We start from the raw sequence: 20,226 nt of genomic DNA on the forward strand, positions 1-20,226 counted from the left end.
CTCGAAGTCTCTTGACTTCCAGGAAAGAAGCCGTCTGATCTGAATTTACACCTGTAGGATGAAGTCAGGATAAAGTGTGCATTCTCCACCACAGAGGCACCATTATTGCGGTCCTGCCGTAGGAGGTAGTCCCAGTTGCGGAAATGCAGGAGGCGGGCCACCTCTGGATGGGGTGGGGACCCTGGTCTGGGTAGATACACTGTGCCCATTCCAGGGTATAGAACTTAGACCAGCCCTCCAGCACCACCACCTCCTGAATCCATTCCTCCAGAAAACTTAACAGTGAGTCACCCTCCACTCTCTCCGGCAGCCCCACCACCCTGATGTTATTCGGCCGGGCCCTCCCTTCTTGATCATCCAGCCTGGCTGCCAGCCGCCGAGTACGAGCCTCTAACTCCATGAGATGGCGATCTGTATTTTGGGCATCAGGCACCAGCGTTTGCACCTATAACTCCAGAGCAGTGACTCACTCGGATATCTTCCTAGAATCCTCACAGTTGAGGCCTAGTTCAGCCGCTATAAAGTCTATTGTACCCTCCAGGCGTTCCTGAGGCATCAATCGTGGCCAAGAGCTTGTCAAACTTACTTTCAATGTGGGAGGTATCCCCGCCTCCTCTGCTCTGCTTGGTCTCCTTCGGAGGGGTGCCCACCAAGGAATCCTCTTTGTACCTTTGTAGGACCCACGATGGACTCGGGTAATCTAGTTGAGAGCAGCACAGTATCCGTAGCCAACAGAGATGAGAGCAGCTGAATCCTGAGGTGCAATATAGTCATTTACAACCACAAATGCAATGATCATGAGGAGCACTTTCCCATCAGTGATCGCCAAGTCTTGGGTAGTTACTGTCTCGAGCCCCAACCAGGGACACCTACTGTCCAATGCCCAAGCTATCTTAGAGAAGGGCGGTCCGCCATCACTTAAGCACAAGCACAACTGTAACTGGGGTGCACACCACAGGCTTTTATTTAGGCAGAACTGGCAACTCGGTCATTAGGCCCCTGCTCCAACACAGCAAATAAAAGGGCCCTATGGGGAGCGGGGCCGACAGGCGAACCAGTCCGTCCCCATAAAGCCCGAAGAAGCTACACACTGGAGTGGCCTGGCATTCAGGGCCTGAAGTTTCCACTGCTCCCCTGCCAGTGTCTATAATACGCAGAAACGGGGTCACACCCAGCACAAGAACGAGGTCGGTCTTGGCAGCCACTACCCCCCTCACCTTAGGCCAGCAGAAACATTCCTAGACCTTGACAGGCATCGTGGAGCATTCTCACTGTGCCATGTCGTCTCCAACATCCTCCAGTGTTGTGCAGGAGGGGGGAGCCCCTCCCCAAGACCCAGGACAGGCAACACAACAATCCTAGCCCCGTCCGGTCAACATAGAAAGGCCGATCAAAATAGCAAGGCCGATCCTGGCGCATGGACCCAATATCAGCCAGCAGTGGCTCCGGTGAGCTTTTACAGCCTCCGTCCTGGCACAGATCCACCTTCTTGCAGCCAGTCAGGCCTCGCTTGTTCCTGGATCTTGCAGCCCACCTCTATAGAAGCGCGCCATCTGGTCCTCATAGCATGGCGGCTAGCTCCGTCCCCTGTTCAACAGTGTTGCATGTCAATAAGTCAGCACAGTAGCAAGTGGTTACCTATATGGTGTTTGTCATAGGTGCTGCACTAAGCATCTTTGTACCAGTCGCTAGCTGTAATATGGCATTATGTTTATGGTTCAGAAATGCTGAATTTCAGTTTTTTTAAACCAATTTGAAGATCTTTAGTGCCCACTACTAACCATTATAACAAAGGAAATGCATGCTAATGCCTCTATCCCATCTTCTTGTGAGCCGGTTATTCTGTTTTTTAAGCAAGAGACAGGGCTGCCCAATGCACATACCCCTCCCTCTACCCCACTTTTCCTAAAATAAACCTCCTAAATTCTTTGGCACTACTTATAATATACGAATTGATCCAGTATTGATTTGTTAGTACTTTACGAGCAAATATACTATGCCTTGTGATTTCAAAATTAAGACTGTGAAATGAGGACTCTCTTACTCTTTGCCTTTCTGGGCCTAAAATGCTGAATGTACAGTGCATACAACGTATGTAGGCTATTGGCTGTCCAGAAATCCATACTCAATTGCTAGCATACAAGAACTATTTAGGTTCCTTTTTCCAGCAATTTCGTAATTGTGGGCTACCGAATTTAAGCTGTTAATATAACCTCTACAGAGGAAAAGGCCCATCCTTTCTTGCTTCTCGTAGGTTTAAAGAATGAGATAGACTCTCCATGGTACCAACACCACTCTATCAACAGATAAGTTGGAAGTTAACAGTAATGTTTGAGAGTTCGTATCAACACCCATGTAAGACACCATCTGCTTTACTTTATAACCAGTACTGGAAACTCAGATATGTCCATCAAATATTACAAATTGAAAACCACACTCATGTTAAGAAAACATTTTGCTCTTGGGAGTGGTGGTATTTTCAGTTATCTTCCAATAACAGTTAGTGATAACATGATATGAAACCAACACTTTCCAAGAATGTGGTCCTCGATGACACAGGAGTTGTGGTATTGTAAGATTTATTAGGACAGTGGGGGAGGCACCACCATTGAAAAGGAAGAGAAACTGCTTTGTACTTCACCTTCTGTTTTACTACAATTTGCACGCTCTTCTCCATTACATTAAAAGGCCAATAGCGTCTTATCAGATTGAAATTCATATTATTGTTCTGTACTGCCGCTTACAGTTCATACTGTACATCGGTTGGCTTAGCAACATTGGCCATTCAAGCTGCCATCTTCCATGCTGAAGGAGTTAAATTCCCAATGCGGGTGTTGTTACTTTGTGGTCATGCCACAGGCACACGCAAGGCAAGCTCATCTGCGCTATGGTTAGCGCTGAAAACATAATTCTGCCTTCCAATGGTCAGTTATCTTTTCCCCCCTAACAGCTTACACTGAAGCTAACTTGATAGCTACAGGTCCTCAACCTAATTGTCAGAATGTAACATTGAACCTCCATTTTGTTTTCCTCCCTCATCTCACCCATTAATGCACTTACAAATATCTGAGTTGTGCACTAATGAATGTCCACCCACTCAGCAAACATGCACTTGAAATAAGGGAGCTACGGGAACACAAATAGAGGTTCTTATCGTAACCAAAACATGGCAAAGGGACTGCCTACCATCTGATATTTTCTTAGCAGTTCCAGTAGGCTAAAATATTTATCGTAAAGATCATCCTTCCGGTCTTGGAGGTGGGTTATGACTTTTTCATTTTGACCAAGCACAGTATCCAGAATCCGCATAGCTCAGGTTATCGTCTCTTCTCAAACCACAGCTCCATTCTCCTAAGTGTACTGCCCTCCAGGCAACTCAGCATCTTGCTTTGGTACACTATGTATTGTATTTATAGTAGATCGGGCACTTAACTCACATATTTCCATATGCTTGGAGACTTTATCATATAGGCAGATGCAATTGATTGAGCTAAAACAGCTAATTGTCTTGAACATCCTGCTGTCTTGATGGGGACATAAAAAGTATCTGCAACACATTGTCTTCCTAACCATGTTCTAAACCTTTTTTTCTGTCGATAATTCAATCATTTCATCAGGGATGCCTTTCCCTTGGTCTGCCCATGCCTAGTGCTAATCCTCTATGCTAGACTTCGACTGCTACGAGGCAGTGATTTAAAATTAACACACTCTGTCTGTTAGGTACTGTTGGAGCTCCTCCAACAATGACAGGTAACACACCGGCGCTGCAGTAGCTTATTCTTCCTGGCATACTACAGCTCCTTTGTGCAGAGTAGAAGCAATACTCGCCGCCTCCTGGTCCCAGCGTATCATGGGAATCTGCAGAAAGGTAAAAAGAATGCCACTGGTGCTAATTGGATGACCTTGATGCTACAGGTCATTATACACCTACAAACCTGCCTTTTTACATGCAAGTAGATTCTTTCATATAAAACGCATATAATCCAGTCCTTCCAAAAGAGACTTTCAAAAGTAGTTGCTGCATTATAAAAATGCTGCTACTAAATGATATCCGCTACTTTCTAGAACCTGCTTTACTGATTGATTTAGAACTGTCGGCCACTTTTGACACTGTCGCTCAACCTATTCTGCTGTTCATGTTACAGGAGACGGGCAAGGAGCAGTGTACTGGTGTAATGGACACAGAGGGACAGAGAGGGTTTTCTGGTTCAAAAGAAAAATGTTTTATTTATGGTATCGGTACTATAAACACAATACAGGGGTCTCCACAGCTTCCGTCTTCTCTCCAGGGGAAGTGGTGTGGATGTCTTAGTCCTTTCGTGTGGATGATGGATCTCAGTAAGTAGCCCGACATAGAAATAAAACAAGCAAAAGAAAAAAAATGAATTTTAGGGAACCGATATGTTGGTTATAGTGGGTAAAGGGGGAGAAAGGGAGTGAGGGGAGATCACCCGTAAACCACCACCAAGTGTTCTTCTCCGGTCTAAAACCCAGGTAGCTGTTTTAGCCCGTTATACGGAGATCGGTCACCCCTCCCCCTCCCTGCTTACGGAAGCTCTTCCAGCAAGCCTCCCCTTTCCAAACCACTCCTGGATATGGCCACGTACCTCTGGTAGCCAAACTCCTCCAGGAGCGCAGCTGGTAATGTCGGATAGGGTCCGGCTCCCTGCTCTGCTCACTTGGTTCCCGGCGTTCGGTTACTTCGGATGGCATATATTCCTGGTTCTCCACCACCGGGGCAGCTGGTTGCGTCGTGTCTCCACCTCTCCTCCACTCCAGATCGTCTGGATAGAAACTCTCTCCTCCTCCCAACGAGGGTGCTCCTTCCACCTTGGGTTCATTAAAAAGCCTGTCTCCTCTGTTACGGCGACATCCATTGGAGCACGTGACCCTGTCACATGACGGGAGGCAGGTTCCAGGAAGTATGGGGAATTAAAGGGCTCAACACCATCTCCTCTCGCGGGTGACTGCAAATAGAACACAGGGGAAATGTAAGGGGTCGCTATCTCCCTCTTCCGTGTCCAGTGGCAATCCAACGTGACAACTGGACTGGTTAAAATCTTGCAGGCAGCTTTCAGGCATTTTCCATCTCTTCTTTAAAATGTTCTCTTCAGGCTGTTCCGGAAGGTGGTCCGCAGGGATCACGATGTAGACTAAAATTCATTAATGTTGACCTGTCACCTCTTGCTTGACTTGTTAGAAAAACATGGCTTTGGTTTCTCCCTTACACTGATGACGTGGCTGGTCATTCCCACACAACCACAATCTACCAACATAATTATTCAAGAAAGGATTCAGCAATGTAAACGACATCTGATTGGTGAATAGATTTCAGATTTGTTTTCCGTCTCCTCGGTTTGTGGTGCTATCATGGGATTTGGTTGCGACATTCTTGAAGGGTTTTCCTTTTGCACCTAAGCACTCATATTCCCTCAGGTACATGACTGAAAACTGGAAAGATCTACACGCACTTTTCACATCTCCTACAACACTGTTTTAGAATCTGACAGAGTTGGCACTAAGTGTTAAAACTTCCTGCTGTAGTTGTAGAATTCCACATAATGTAGTACAATAATTTTCTATATCTGAAAGAGACACGTTAGTGATAGATTCCTTACCTTAGAATATCCCCAGACTGGATCTGGAAAGTTTTGCTAGCAGTACCCCTGCGCGTCAGTAGTTGGTGTCCTGCGGCTCCGCGTCTGTCGCTGGCGTCGTAGGAGCCGATACTTAGGCGCCACCCATGCGGGCTGACGAAAGTTCTTTCTTTTGCCGCGCCAGCAAGCGCAGATCCGGTTAGAGCACGTACCTTAGTCACTTTTTGACTACACTTTTGAGACTTTTGTCTCCCCTTTTTCTCCTTGGTGCACGTAGGGATGCCTGGGTTTAAGTCTTGTGGGGTCTGCCGTCGCAATATGTCGGTGGCGGACCCACACGATGTTTGCCCATACTGCCTGGAGACCGACCACGACTCCCGGTCCTGCCGGGACTGTCGGGCCATGGCCCCGAAGGCCTTGAGGGAGTGGCGCCGGAAGCTGCTGGAGGTCCGGCACTCGTCTCAATGCCATTCCAGGTCCAGGGACCGTTCCCGGGAACGCTCGCGGGGCCGCAGTCGTCGTTCCTCGGGCTCCAAGTCTTTGCCCTCGGATTCCGGTAAGTGACGACATAAAAAGAAGTCGAAGAAGCGTGTTCGCTTTCCGACGTCCCCCCTGTCGGTCCTCGGATGAGGGGGACAGGGGTTCTGCCCCTGCGGCTCCTTTGGAGCCTGGAAGTCCTGCGGCCTACCCGCTTTACCCGGGTCCGTCGGCGACTCCCGAATAGGTGCAAGAATTTCTTGCCACCATGGACTGCCTTTTTAGGCCTCAGGCTCCCGCCGGTGCGCCTTCGGGCCCCGCGGTCCCGTGTCCAGATCCTGTTGGGCCGCCGGCACCACCAGCGGATCCAGCTTTGGCGCCACAGGATCCTGCGCTGTTGGCTTCAGCCCCGGCGCCACGAGGTCCAGCGCTACAAGCTCCGGTCCCAGCACCACCCTCGGCTCCACCTCCGGCGCCGCAGTGGGTGCCGTTTGTCCCGGTTCCAGGACCATTTTGTTCCGCATTGGGACGCGGCGCCGACTTGGCCCCGGCCGGTGCCGTTCATGGCGCCATTTCCGACGCCGTATGTTCCTTCTCTGGCTCCAGCTCTGCCGCCGCGGTCTGTAGCCCATGCAACAGAGGTGGAGGATGACTGGGAGGGGTTCGAGGACTCTCTTGCCCATCAGTGTGACTCCGAGCAGGACTGGGTGGATGACTTGGAGGACGCCGGCGAACTCGATGTCTCTTCTGACCCGGGGTTTGCCTCTCCCCCGCCTACCATGGAGGAGGGCGCCTCCTACATGATGGTGCTCCGTCGGGCAGCTGAGGTCCTCAACCTCGATCTTCCTAAGGTGACCCTCAAGACTATTTTTTTGAAAGTTTATTCTTTTGTCGACAGAAAATTAGAAGAAATGCCAACACGTGTTTCGCGCACACAGGGCTGTTATATAAACAGAAATTAATACATTTAAAATCATAATTGTAATAGTTCAAACAAACATCTGATTAAGACACATATTATCTATTGATACACAAATGAGGTAATCCCTATTACTATCATCTTGTTATCTAAACACGAACCATACACCTGGTAAGCCTATTGAACAGTAAATACTTTTGTATCCATCCTATTCATATACATTCTACTTTATTTTTATATTTTAAACTTTATTTTGAAACTTTACAGTGAACATACAGCTGTAGACCAAGTTCGACCAAGAGTTCACATTTTCAGCAACGTAAATACAGAGGAGGCAGTGAGGAGATACAGAGACGACATGGCAGACAGTGCAAGTATAACAGTCCCAACCAGACACAGCAGCAACCCCCACAGGTGGACACTCACAGAAGCTACTATCATGCCGACCTCGCCTTGGGGGTCTCCCTCTTGGTATTTCCAGCAACAGTATTACGCCCGGCAGAGCCGAGTGGAGACACACCAGTCCCATAGCACACCCAGCAGAGGGCCTGCAGCCACGATCCGGGCCACCCTCCGTCCGAAGCCCCCGGAGCCCCACGCCCACCGGGCTCTATGCAGTGACCTATTTGCCCGCCTCGGCCTCCCCCGCCAAAAGATAGCATCTCAGCGGAGCCCAGATGTCCCTAGGCCGGGACGTTGGCGGCATAAGCTCAGAGAACGTGCAGTTCTGTTCTTGGCAGTAGATAAGATCCCGCACCCAGTCCTTGAATTTCGGGGCCCTGCCCCTGCCCCAGCGACACGCAACTCTCCTCTTAGCCAGCAAAAAAGCGAGCGCGATGAATTTGCGATGTGACGCCTGTATCGGCTCCACATACCCCAGCAGGGCCAGAAGAGGGGAGGGCACTACATCTGTGCTGATCATTTTAGAGAGCGCTTCAAACACCTGACACCAATACCGATGCACTTCTTCGCAGGCCCAGGCCAGGTGAAGGAAATCCGCCCCAGGGACCCGGCATCTATCGCAGCAGTTGTTGTCTCGGAGCCCATAGCTGTGAAGCCTGACAGGTGTGTGGTATCGCCTATGAATGTATTTGTAATGTATGATTCGGAACCGGCTACTGGAGGAAATGCGCTCCGTCTGTAACAAGCAGAATCGCCATTGTTTATCCGTCAACGGGGTCTGTAACTCCCTGTCCCATTTTTCCCTAGCTGCAAGCTGCGGCGCTGGCATTAACGAATGTACCGACCCATATACTTTGGAAACCAATTTAGTTGGGGCGTCGTCGGTTAGGATGCGCTGTAACGGTGCCATCTGCGGGGGCTCCCGTGGAAAACTGGGCGTGAGCGCCCGTATCCCCTGCCTAAGCCGGATATAGAAAAAAATGTCAAGCGGAGAGGGGTCCAAGCCCTCATAGAGGTGTTCCATAGAGCGAAATGCGCCATTGTGATACAGGTCCCCCCAAGTCACGACATGGATGGTGTGAAGCAGCTTCCGGAATCCCGCCTCCTGCAGCAGGGGCATACTTGGGTGGTAAGTAAGGGGCAGAAGCGGTGCGTACAACAAGTCGTGCCCCAAGGAGGCAGCTAAGTGATTCCATGCTGACACTGTGCTGAGCACCGTTGTCGGTGTTTTATCTCTTCCCAGCACTGGGATATAAAATGCGCCCTCCACGGGGATTGGGTGAGCCAGCCAATGCTCAGCTGCGAGCTGTGGCATATATCTGGGCTGCCGTATCCAGAAGTATGCGAAATGCACCTGGGCTGCCCGATAATACAGCTCAAAATTGGGGACACCAAAACCGCCCTGATCATACGGCCTGGTAAGAATTTCCCACTTGAGCCGGGGCGACTTACCGCCCCAAACTAGTCTTATGAGCTCGGTGCGGAGTCGCTTAAAAAAAAAGGCACCAGGATGGAGTGGGATATTCAAAAACAGATACAGCAGTTGCGGTAGTATTATAATTTTAATCAACGATGCTCTGCCTGCCATGGACAAGGGCAAGGCGATCCAGCGAGTAACGTAGTCCGCAATGCGGGTAATTGATGTGCCATAGTTAGCTCGCATGAGCTCCTCCCTATTTTTTTGTATGTGTATACCCAAGTATTTAAAATCCCCCTCGCACCAGGCGAGGGGGAAGTCCAACCCGAACCGCCCAGTGGAGGCCGTGAGGGGGAACAAACACGACTTACTCCAATTTATCTGGACCCCGGAAATCACACCAAAGCGGATGAATTCCCTAAGAATCGGGTTGAGATTATCCTTCGGGTCGCGTATATAGAGAGTGATGTCATCCGCGTACAGAGATATCAATATTTGTCTCTGGAAACATCTCAGCGCCTTCTCTTTGTGATGTTGCCGCAGTTTCGCCGCCAGAGGCTCCATGGCCAGGGCAAACAGCAAGGGTGACAGAGGACACCCCTGCCTGGTGCCCCTGGTGATGGGGAAAGAAGCAGAAAGCTGACCGTTCACCAGTACTTTGGCTGTAGGAGCAGTGTATAACAACTTGATCCACGAGATAAAAATGCCCGGAAACCCCATGCGTGCCAGCACTTGGAACAAATAGTCCCACTCTAAGGAGTCGAACGCCTTCGTGGCGTCAAGGAAGACTGCCGCCATAGGCTGGTCGTCGTGCACTGAATTCAGAATCGAAAAGAAAATGCGCAGGTTATGGGATGTAGCCCGACCAGGCACAAACCCGGCCTGATCAGGTAAGATCAGGTTAGGGAGAAGCAGATTAATGCGAGCAGCTATAAGTTTAGCTAGGATTTTCGCATCGCAATTCAGCAAGGACAGGGGTCGGTAAGAGTCGCAGTCATTAGCTGCCTTCCCTGGCTTAAGAAGGGACGTGATGAGGGCCACGCGCATCGAGGGGGGAAGGTGGCCCACCTCCAATGCGTCTTCATACACCTCGCGCAAGACCGGCGCCATAAATTCGATGTACGTCTTATAAAATTCAATTGGTATCCCGTCCAGTCCGGCGGCCTTGCCCGAGCTCATATGCATAATAGCCTCGCGCACCTCGTCCAACTCGAAGGGAGAGCTCAGAAACTCTCTTTGCGCGTCGCTAAGCCACCCCAGTGATACGTCCTCAAGATATTCGTGCAAGCGCAGTTCCTCCGACCTGGCCGAAGTGTACAAGTTGCGATAGTGTATAACGAACACGTTGAGTATGTCCGCGGTATCTCCATATAAGGCACCAGCTTCCCCTACCACCTCCATGATAGTGTTATTCGGCCGCAGCAACCGTACTGTTGCCGCCAGAGCCTTCCCCGGCCTCTCGCCCTCGCCGTACCGACGGGCGGTCCAATGTTTGCCTCTAAATTTAGTTTCCCTAGCGGCTTCGGCCATATACTCCGAGAGCTTCTCCCGAATACAAGCCAACACCGCATCATTAGGGTTGTCAGCCACCGACGCCTCTAGCTTTTTCAGGTCAGTTTCCAGGGTGCGAAGTCGTGTGGTGATACTCTTCAGTACCCCGGACCCCTTGGCGATGCAGATGCCCCGCAACGTCACCTTGAACGCATCCCAGATAGTTTCCACATCTTTCACAGAGTCCTTATTGCGCTGAAAGAAATCTAAGCATTCTTCCCTAAGTTCCTCCTGGAAAACCGCATCCAGCAGCATCGTGGGTTGTAGACGCCAGGCCGTCCGCGGGGGGGCTAAGTCAGCCGCCCGTAAGCTGACACGCACCGGCGCATGATCCGAAAAGGTTCTCGAGAGGTGGTGTGCTCGAGCCAGCGCCGCATGAAAATGTGGGGCCAGGAAGACGTAGTCCAGCCGTGCCCAGGATTTCGCCTGCGCCGTGAAGTGTGTACCTTCACGGTCTGCAGTGTGTAAGTGTCTCCACGTGTCAATCAAGTGATGCTCCTCTATTATCTCTAAAAGCGCCTTTCGGTACTGGGTGTAGTGGTGTGAGGCTGGGTGGGACCTGTCCATTGGAGGATGGAGGGTGGTGTTAAAATCCCCTCCCCATATGAGGCGCTGTGCGCCTATGCCCACTATGAGGGCGCCAAGGTCTGCAAAGAAGCGTGGGTCGTCCACATTGGGGCCATAACAGCAGACCAAGGTGACTGTCCTATGTCCTAATCTTCCCCACATCAGGCAATACCTGCCCTGGCTATCACTCTTGGTGCCTGACAAAATAAAGGGGGTCCCCTTTTTCACCAGTATTGCAACACCACGAGCGTACGAAGAATAGGAAGAAAAGGCAGTATATTGCGCCCATCTGCCGGCAAAAGTAGGAGCGGCCTGTGCCTTGAAGTGTGTCTCCTGAAGAAACGCTATGTGTACAGCATGGCGATCCAGATAAGAAAGGATTTGTCTACGCTTCCTAGGGTCCCCCAGGCCTCTGACGTTCCAAGTGAGTATGTTCAAATCATTGTCTCCCATAGGCGGGCAGATACAAACAAGAAATAGCGTGCACTGGTATAGGGACCACCAACAGTCTCCTCCCTCTGGTCATACCTGTCTGCAACCCCACTCCTCCCGCGCAGAGGCCGCGCTTCCTGCGAGCAAACTCAAAGCTCTGGGCACAATAACATCCATCTCCAATAACTACGCACGTTAGAGAGCACTCTAAGGGGCAACTACCTAATCCTATGGCAAAAACCCATGTCAACTTAGCGAGTAACATCCCTGTAATGTTGGCTTCGCCCAGCATTGTACCATTATTGTCAAACATCATTGTCCCTCCGCCCCACCCCAAAGACACCCCTGCCTTGTATCCTGTATCAATTGAAATTGCAACTCTATATATAGGCCTAATACAATCCCCACTACAGCATTCGAAAATAGAGACTCGCACACCTACCCAGGAATGGGAGCCCAGGTGCCTAGCCAGTACCCTAGTGCATCCTCCACCCCTATAACAGAGACAGGTCATCAGTGACCCCAGTGCCGTCATCCGGCAGGTCGCGGCTAGCCCTGTAAACATTAAAACCACAACACCCGGGTAGGCCACAAAAAAGCCCAGAGAGGACTCGAAAGGGCCCCCCCCACCCCCCACCAACTGAAGCAGCCCCAACTTGCCAGAAGATACTCCCCCCCCCCCCCCCCCCCCCCTCCCCAACACTGCCCACACAAAGCTCAACAGGAGCAACATAGTCCGATCGTGCATAGGGGTACACCCACCAGGGGACCTCCAGGGGCGCACAGATTCACCCTCTGCCACCCACTCCCGAACAGCAGCACGGGAAGGGGAGAGGATGTTGCCTGGAATACTTTACCAACCGCCGACCAGCAACCGATCTAGGCAATCTCGATCAGTCACAGCACTGTCACAGAGGGGGGCACGGATGGAGAAACACTAGAAGAGATGTCAGCAGCACCCCCCTCGCGTGTAAGGGACAGGCCCCGGAGAAAAGCAAACTAACAGTTATTGTTCATCCCGCAGATCAGCATCCTCCACGTCTGGTTGCGCCGCCCTAGCCCTCCGAAGGGTCTTCAAGTAGTCCTCCACTTGTTGCGGGTTCGTAAAAAAATGTTGCTTTGCTTGATGAGTGACTCTCAGCTTCGCCGGATATAGCAGCGCGTAGTCAATTTGGAGGGCATGGAGTTTTTTCTTGACCTCCGTGAATTTACGCCGCTGTTCCTGGACTACAGGCGTAAAATCTGGGTAGACGGTGAAGTTGACACCCTCGCAGGAAAGATTTTGATTCATGCGTGCGGCTCGCAGTGCAGCATCTCGATCTCGATAGTTCAAGAGCCGGGCGATGATGGGCCTAGGCGGGGCCCCAGGACGAGGCCGCGGCCCCAGGGAACGGTGCGCCCTCTCAACAATAAACTGCTTCGAGAATGTCTCAGGGCCGATGGAGGCCAGGAGGATCTTTTCCACGTACTCCTCCATGCGGCCAGTGTTGGTGGATTCGGGCACACCTACCACGCGGATGTTATTGCGTCGGCTGCGGGCCTCCAACTCCTCGTTCTTGGCCGCTATGATTTTAAGCACATTGTCCATTCTGGAGAGCTGCGTGGTGTGAGAGGCCGTGGTGTCATCGTTATCGGAGATCCGCCGCTCAGCCTCAGTCAGACGGTCCTCGTGGGCATCTAACTTCTGCGCAAACGCATCTATGCGTGACGAGAGGCGGTCCACCTTGTCCACTATGGTGGCAAAGCCTTGTCTCATCTCCCACATCATCTGTTGGAGGTCCGACGGTGAAGAGGCCGCGTCCACATCTGGGCCCCGCGGGGCCTCTGCATCCGGCGCAGTTCGCAGTCCCACCTTAGCCGTCGGGGCAGCAAATGTAAGTTTCGGCTGCTTGTTATCTTGTTTACCCATCCTGGGCCAGCGGCGGGGGGCCAGCGCCGGGCGCGAGAGAGCGAGGGCTACCCTCCGCAGGATGCACTTGAGTGGCGAATCTCAGGGCGCGGCGTGAGCGCAGCCGGTGCCTGCCGGAGAGAGGGCCCAGGCAAGCCCTCCGATGCAAAGGGCGGCAGCGAGGGCCCCCCCGACCCCCCGTCGCCTACGGGGCCACGCCAGCCAGCACCTCCCCACAACCGCCAGCAGCGCCTCAAGCGGGAGGGAAGGGGCCCAAGGGCAGGTTCCCACCACCACAAGTCAGCCAGGGGCCCTCGAGTCAGCGCTCGTAGTCACGCGGCAGGAGCGGAGCCCACCACCGGGAGGCAACAGCTACCAGGAGCCCTGCTGCAAATGTTCCTAGGGCTCTCTCCACCAAATCCGCGCCAAGCGCCAGCACCCAGGCCACAGGCGCACGCAATCCGGCAATCGTGCAGCATCGCCACATGCGCTGCACGCCAACAGTCCAGGTGAGTAGCCCTTAGATCACGGGGCACAATAACCAGCAAGGTCGCAGCGCCTAGTAGGACAGTCCTCGGCGTCCAGCAGCAGCCCTGTAGAGATGTGCGCTTCGGTCAGCCACGCCGCCAGGGGGGGGAGGGGGGGGCCAGACAACCCCCAGTCGTCGCCCCGCAAGCTCCCTCTAGAATGAGTGGTGGGGAGGGGGTCCGGAAAACCCACCTCTCGGATAGTCCCACGCAGCGTCGCAGGCCCCGGCAGCCACACAGCCAGGCGAGGGGTCCCCTGCCGCGGTCACCAGTCCCCAGCAATCCCCGGTCCTCATGGCTGCTGAGCTTCACCGGGATCCCGCCAGGCACAGGACGCGTCTTCAAGTCAGGCAGCCCCCGTCAAGCCTCGCACGGGTGCAGCCTCCACGGGGCACGTTCACCTGGGCTCCGCTGCGCTGGCTCCCTCGCCGGGGCCCACACGCCGCATGGCATGCCTCGGCGTAGCGTAGAACAGAGGTCCGGTCGAGCGCTCCACAAGACTGCAGGCAAGGGCGCCGGCCACCCCGCGATGTCGATAACTGCGTTCTCCCGCGGCGTACAGCCTCCAAACTTCAATCGGAGCCGCAGGAGGGGAACAGGCACATCTATCCCCGATCAGTGCAAGGAAGGTGGTCAGGGAAGAAGGATAAATGTCGGATTAGCCATCCAGGCTGCAGGAGCCTCACAGGAGTGCGGCCATACTGCGTGCGCGCCCTCTAGCGCCCCCGACCCTCAAGACTAATCTCCTCACTGAGGTGCTCCTGACAGCGTCCACTTCGTCAGAGCCCCTGCTTCCCTTTAACGACGCCCTCACTGCCGTCTTGTTGGGCACTTGGTCGAGGCCGGCCACAAGGGCCCCTGTGAATAAGAATGTCGCCAGGCATCAACGCTCGGCGCCTGGTGACCCCGCGTTTCTGATCACTCATCCTACGCCTGAGAGCCTGGTCATCCAAGCCTCGACATTGCAGAGTGCCTTTCCCCACGGCTCCGCCGGGTAAGGACTCTAAGAAGCTGGAGCAGTTCTGAAAGCGGTTGTTCTCTTCGGGCAGCTTGAGGATGCGGTCAGTGAACACCGCCTGCTTATTGGGCCGCTATTCCCACGCGTTGTGGGATACGGTTGCTCAGGCGTTGCCTCAGTGCCCTGAGGAGGTCCACGCTGTGCTGTCCCAAGCAGTTGCTGAGGGTAAGGATGCGGCTAAGTTTGCCATTCGGTGTGGTTTGGACACCGCTGACTCACTGGGCAATGCGATTTCTGCAACTGTGGCGCTTCGTCGCCACGCCTGGCTGAGATCCACCGGGTTCTCACCTGATGTCCAGAGCTCGCTCATGGAAATGCCCTTTGATGGCACTCGCCTGTTTGACGATAAGGCCGACAGTGCACTGGAGCGTTTGCAGGACTCGCAGGCCACGGCCAAGTCCTTGGGTCTTTCCGCAAAAAGCCCGGACACTCCTGGGTTTCGTTCCTTTCGTGGCCACGGCAGAGGTGCCCAGGCGCGTTCCTTCAGCAAGCCTGTGCAGAACCAGCCTCAGCATGGACGTGGCTTCCACAGGGGCGGGTGTGGGAATCAGCGTGGGGGTCAGTCCACCTCCGCCCCGCTGCTTCTACCTCCAAACCTTCCTAATACGAGCTTTGTGGAGCACCCCATGCTGGTGAGTGGCAGGATCCGCCACCACCTCCCCCACTGGCGCGATATCACATCGGACAAGTGGGTGTTGCAGATCATCCGCAGAGGTTACTCTCTTCCCTTTCAGTCCTCTCCTCCAGCCATGCCACCTCGGTGCCACCGCATGTCGGGGGATCACTTGGTACTTCACCAGCAGGAAGTCACGGCCCTCTTGGCCAAGGGGGCCATCGAGTGCGTTCCTGGGCCGGAAGTGGGGAGTGGTTGTTATTCCCACTACTTTCTGGTCCCCAAGAAGGACAAAGGGGGCCTGCGCCCCATCTTGGACCTCCGGAACGATCTCCTGCATTTGCTGGGGTTCTCCATCAACGTGCCGAAGTCGCACCGGAGTCCTTCTCGGAAGCTCCCCTTCATCGGAGTGGTTCTGGATTCGACGCTGTTTTGGGTTTTTCCTCCCGAGCAGCGAGTCTGGGATATTCAGGCTATGATTCTGACCTTTCAGCCTCTGTCCCGGGTTTCAGTCAGGATGACCCACCGGCTCTTGGACCTAATGGCCTCCTGCATCCTGCTAGTGCACCATGCCAGATGCCATATGCGGGTACTTCAGTGGGACCAAAAGTTCCAGTGGGCGCAGCATCAGGGCAACCTGGACCCAAAACGTGCGCTCGGATTCTATCTGAAGCGTACACAGCAGTTCCGGGTGGATAACCAGCTCTTTGTTGGCTACGTGGGCGCCAAAAAAGGTTGGGCAGTGCACAAACGAACCATCTCGCAGTGGGTCATTCTGTGCATCAAAGCATGTTACTACTTGGCTAAGAAGGAGCCTCCTGTGGGGCTGCATGCCCATTCTACCAGGGCAACTGCAGCCACTGTTGCCTTGGACCGCGGCGTTCCCTTGCAGGACATTTGACAGGCAGCTACGTGGGCCTCACTGCACACTCTTACCAAGCATTACTGCCTTGACAGTCAAGTCCGGAGAGACCGCTTCTTTGGCCGTTCTGTTCTCCGTGACTTTCTGGTGTAATCTGTTCGCAGACCCTCCACCAGGGTTGGAATTGCTGGGGTATCTATTCTAAGGTAAGGAATCTATCACTAACATGTATCTTTCAGATGCACAAGTTACTACTTGTGTAACGGTATATCTGTAAGAGACATTAGTTAGTGATATATTCCTTACCGCCCCACCCATCCTCCCCGTCTGCGACCTGATTTCTAGGGTTAAGGTCATCCTACTCAGGGCCCTAGTTTCTTGGCACCAGTGGTCAGTTTCTTGCATGGCTGCTCTGCGTTCCTGGTGTGGAAAGTAGTGTACAGAACTGACGTCAGCGCGCATGGGTGGCGCTTAAGTAGTCTCCGTGACGTCATCTCGGAGCTTACGATGGATGCGGAGCCGCAGGACGCCACCTACTGACGCACAGGGATACTGCTAGCAAAACTTTCCGGATCCAGTCTGACGCCTGGGGATATTCTAAGGTAAGGAATCTATCACTAACTGATGTCTCTTACAGATGTATCGTTACACAAGTAGTAACTTGTGCTTTTGTATCGACCATCTCACGCAGTCAGATAGAGGAACGTCCCCACAGGCTGGCGCATAGCCCTTAGGTGTTTTTAGGAGAGAGCTAAGGAACGTAGGCTTGAGAACTGGTTGTTTTTTGGATTCAGTGGTGATCAACTGTAAAAAACCAGTTCAGAGACCTCAAAGAATGTTCTGAACTGGCAACAAAGTGGGTAGCTGAGCTCATTCAACAAGAGGTACTTTAATCCTAATAGAGGCTAACATTGGCACACATCCGTCAACTGTGACGTAGTTCTTTCTCTATACTTTCACCTTGCATTTTTGCTTTGAATCCAGTGTTGGAAATATATGGCTGGGCATTTCTAGAGATCCCTGTGCAGTCCAGGTCCTCTTCACTATGTCAAGAAGCTCTGGGAGTCTTTCATCTTCAGGCCTGCATGAAGGTGTATCTATCAGACGAATACGAATACGCTTCAGTAATAGTCTTGCTGATAAATACTTCCTGCAGATTTTTCACTGAGCTCTCCGGCCACTATCCTTCTGCTGAAGGCTTGTTCATTATTTCGTAATGTTTTCATTTCGGATTTTTTGTTTATTTAGTAGCATGGTATTTTCCTATTGTCTTTGTGTGGGGCAGTTAATGAGAACATCTCTCATTGGTGCCTTTATGGACATGCTTCATCATATCTGGTCATGCTGTTTCATTGATCTCACCTGACACTGGCAAATTGGTATTGCAGCAAAGTTTTGGTTCCAGTGTGTAGTGTGGGCAGGAAGTACATGATGAGAAATCTGAAGTCAAAATATGTAGGCATGTGGAAGAATGTAACATCTGCTGCTAGGCAACCTATGTCTAATTCAACTACTGTTGGGCTACTTTGCTATTTGGGATGTACATTGCTATTCAAAAAGTATGATCAGTATTCAAAATGGATTCGTATTTATAATGATCACTTTCATTCATGTTTCATTCAGGCGCGGTAACTTGTATATGGATGAATGAGCAGTGCAACACCATCATCACAGGCGGAGAAGATAAAAACGTCATACTCTGGAAACTGGTGTTTTGAGTTCCACCAATCACAAATCCCCTTTTCCTTATCGAAATATTTAAACTAAAGGAGCTTTCTGAAGTTACTGTATTTTAAATCACATTTTTAAAAGGAGTTCTCATATTTTCAAATATGACTGTTAGCCAAATCACTTGGTTTTTGCTTGGTTAGGTATTTTAAGCAATTGCACTGAAATTGTTGGTTTGATTGATCCGTTCAGGTGTACTACATTGTATATGTAAGTACTAGTTTCTAGTTCAATATGAACTGTTATAAAGTGTACCTGCTTGAAATATTATGTATGCCTTAAATGCTGCAAGTAAATGCAATATTTTTTGTAATTAAAACATGAAATGTGTTCGTTTACTCCGCGATGTTCTTTGCCAACCAGAGACTAATGGCGTGGACTCCAGGGTTTTGAGAACGGTGTTAAAGATCAAGTTCACAGCATTACCCAGCTTAGAAAAGTCATGACTTTTTTTGACTGTAAGTGAAGAAAAGACTGCCTACTATTACGTTAATCATGGTCTCTAAGTTTTTGTGTAGTTCTTTTATAACGGACAATGAAAATTGAACTTATTCTTGCCATCTTAAGCAATCTAAGTTTCCTAGAATTAATGGATGTAATTGGCAATTGGTTGTGCCTCAGGGGACTCCACTTCCGACTAAGATGACAACCATCAGCGGATTCAGTTTCATTCAGCTGTGCCCTAAAAATCTGTTGAAATTATCTTCAGTTACCAAATGTAGCTGTTTCCCAGTTGTGGTGCATATGGTCTTCTGGTAATGTGACTTGTATAAAGTGTCAAATATTGCAGGCTAAAATGATTGACTTCAGCACTGATCTAGAATAGGCCATTTCTTTTCATACTGCAACCTACTTGTGACAACGGAGCAGTAATAGTTTGTGCAATACTTTTCATGGGACCCAGATTCCTGAGGGCCTCCGCAGACTCGAATGTTGAGGGTCCAGTTGCTGCTAAAGCAATACTCCTTTACCTGCACTACCCTCGTGGCATCCCTGGACCCGAGAAGGCAGAAAAGTAAGGAAGCAATCTGTGGAAGGTGAAGGAACTACTGAGCACAAAACAAGTGTATATGACTGTAGAAACTGGTTCAAACTCAGGACAGCCCACAGAAAGACAAGAAGACAATAACTGTGTAAAGGGACAGCTAGCATCACCGAAGAAGGAGTTGGTGGAAATCCTTTTTTAACTACTACTAGTCGCCATGCCTAAACCAAAGCCTCACCGTGCAAATACTTGGGAAGCCAACTAAATAAGTACAGTACAGAAACCTCAAGAAATGCCCATCATTTGGCAACTTATAATTGGAGTAGTATAACATAACCATATACATAATCGTTATATTTGCTTGCACTACTGAGACATTTTAAATGTACTGTCGCTTCTTGTGTTTACATTGAATGGTCAAAGAATTACAGTGTAAATTGCAGGCTTCTCATGTGGAGTCCTAGATACTCTCTCTGTGTATAATACCCAAAGTCAGTGACCATTTTCGAGGCAGCATAATCAAGCTACTTTTAATCCCATGGTCATATCCTGCTGATAGTGCACACATGTAAACTAGTTCTTATTTCTTTGTGTTCGAGTTATATTTTTTCTATGAACAAAATACTTTGCGTAACCACCAAACCAAGTCAGTATTTTGTGACCTTTTTCTTTTACACTGAAATAAATACACTTTATTTAAGATTCCGATTTAAAACATATATTGCATTTACCACATGCAATTTCGGTTCTCCAGCAGTAATTCCATTTATACCCAAAGTGTTTCTTTTTTATTTTCGTGCATGTTGTGTTTTGTGTAATTTTTAAGCTGGCAGTGTTAATTTAAAGTGTCTGCTTCAACAAAGCATACAAATGGAGAAATAGAAATAAAATGGAACAGGAGTATTTTTAGAATCAATTTTGTTTTATTTGGTTTTTCAGTGCAACTAGGAAACCGCACACTCCTCCCACATCTTGGAGACTGGTGGGTCAACTAACATGAGTGGAAAGTGTGAGAGAATATGTGTAACCATGGAAACATACCAATGGACTCCAAAACTATATTATCCTTCCCTCTCCACCCTCCTGTCCCAGTGCATCATCCATCCCACGGCCAATACTCAAATGATATGCATCCTGGCAACCGCCCCGTGTTAGCCCTTGTGCTCATGCAGACCACTTCCATCTCCGTTCTCCTGTTCATTTAGTTTAAGGACCCTCGAGGCAAGTGAGTTCTCTAAACTTG

At 50.8% G+C, this 20,226-nt stretch overlaps 1 protein-coding gene across 1 annotated transcript in view; it reads left to right on the top strand.

Annotated features, from left to right (window-relative positions):
• The window catches only part of NSMAF (neutral sphingomyelinase activation associated factor), a 624,890-nt gene extending 604,995 nt beyond the window's left edge, over positions 1 to 19,895 (top strand). The window contains exon 31 of the mRNA XM_085605566.1: positions 17,894 to 19,895. Within this exon, the coding sequence (XP_085461692.1) occupies positions 17,894 to 17,988 (95 nt within the window). The 3' untranslated portion in view covers positions 17,989 to 19,895. The remainder of the gene's footprint in view (positions 1 to 17,893) is intronic.
• The last annotated feature ends 331 nt before the right edge of the window (positions 19,896 to 20,226 follow it).

This window comes from Triturus cristatus, chromosome 5_1 (assembly GCF_964204655.1).
Source record: "Triturus cristatus chromosome 5_1, aTriCri1.1, whole genome shotgun sequence".
Classification (NCBI taxonomy): Eukaryota; Metazoa; Chordata; class Amphibia; order Caudata; family Salamandridae; genus Triturus; species Triturus cristatus.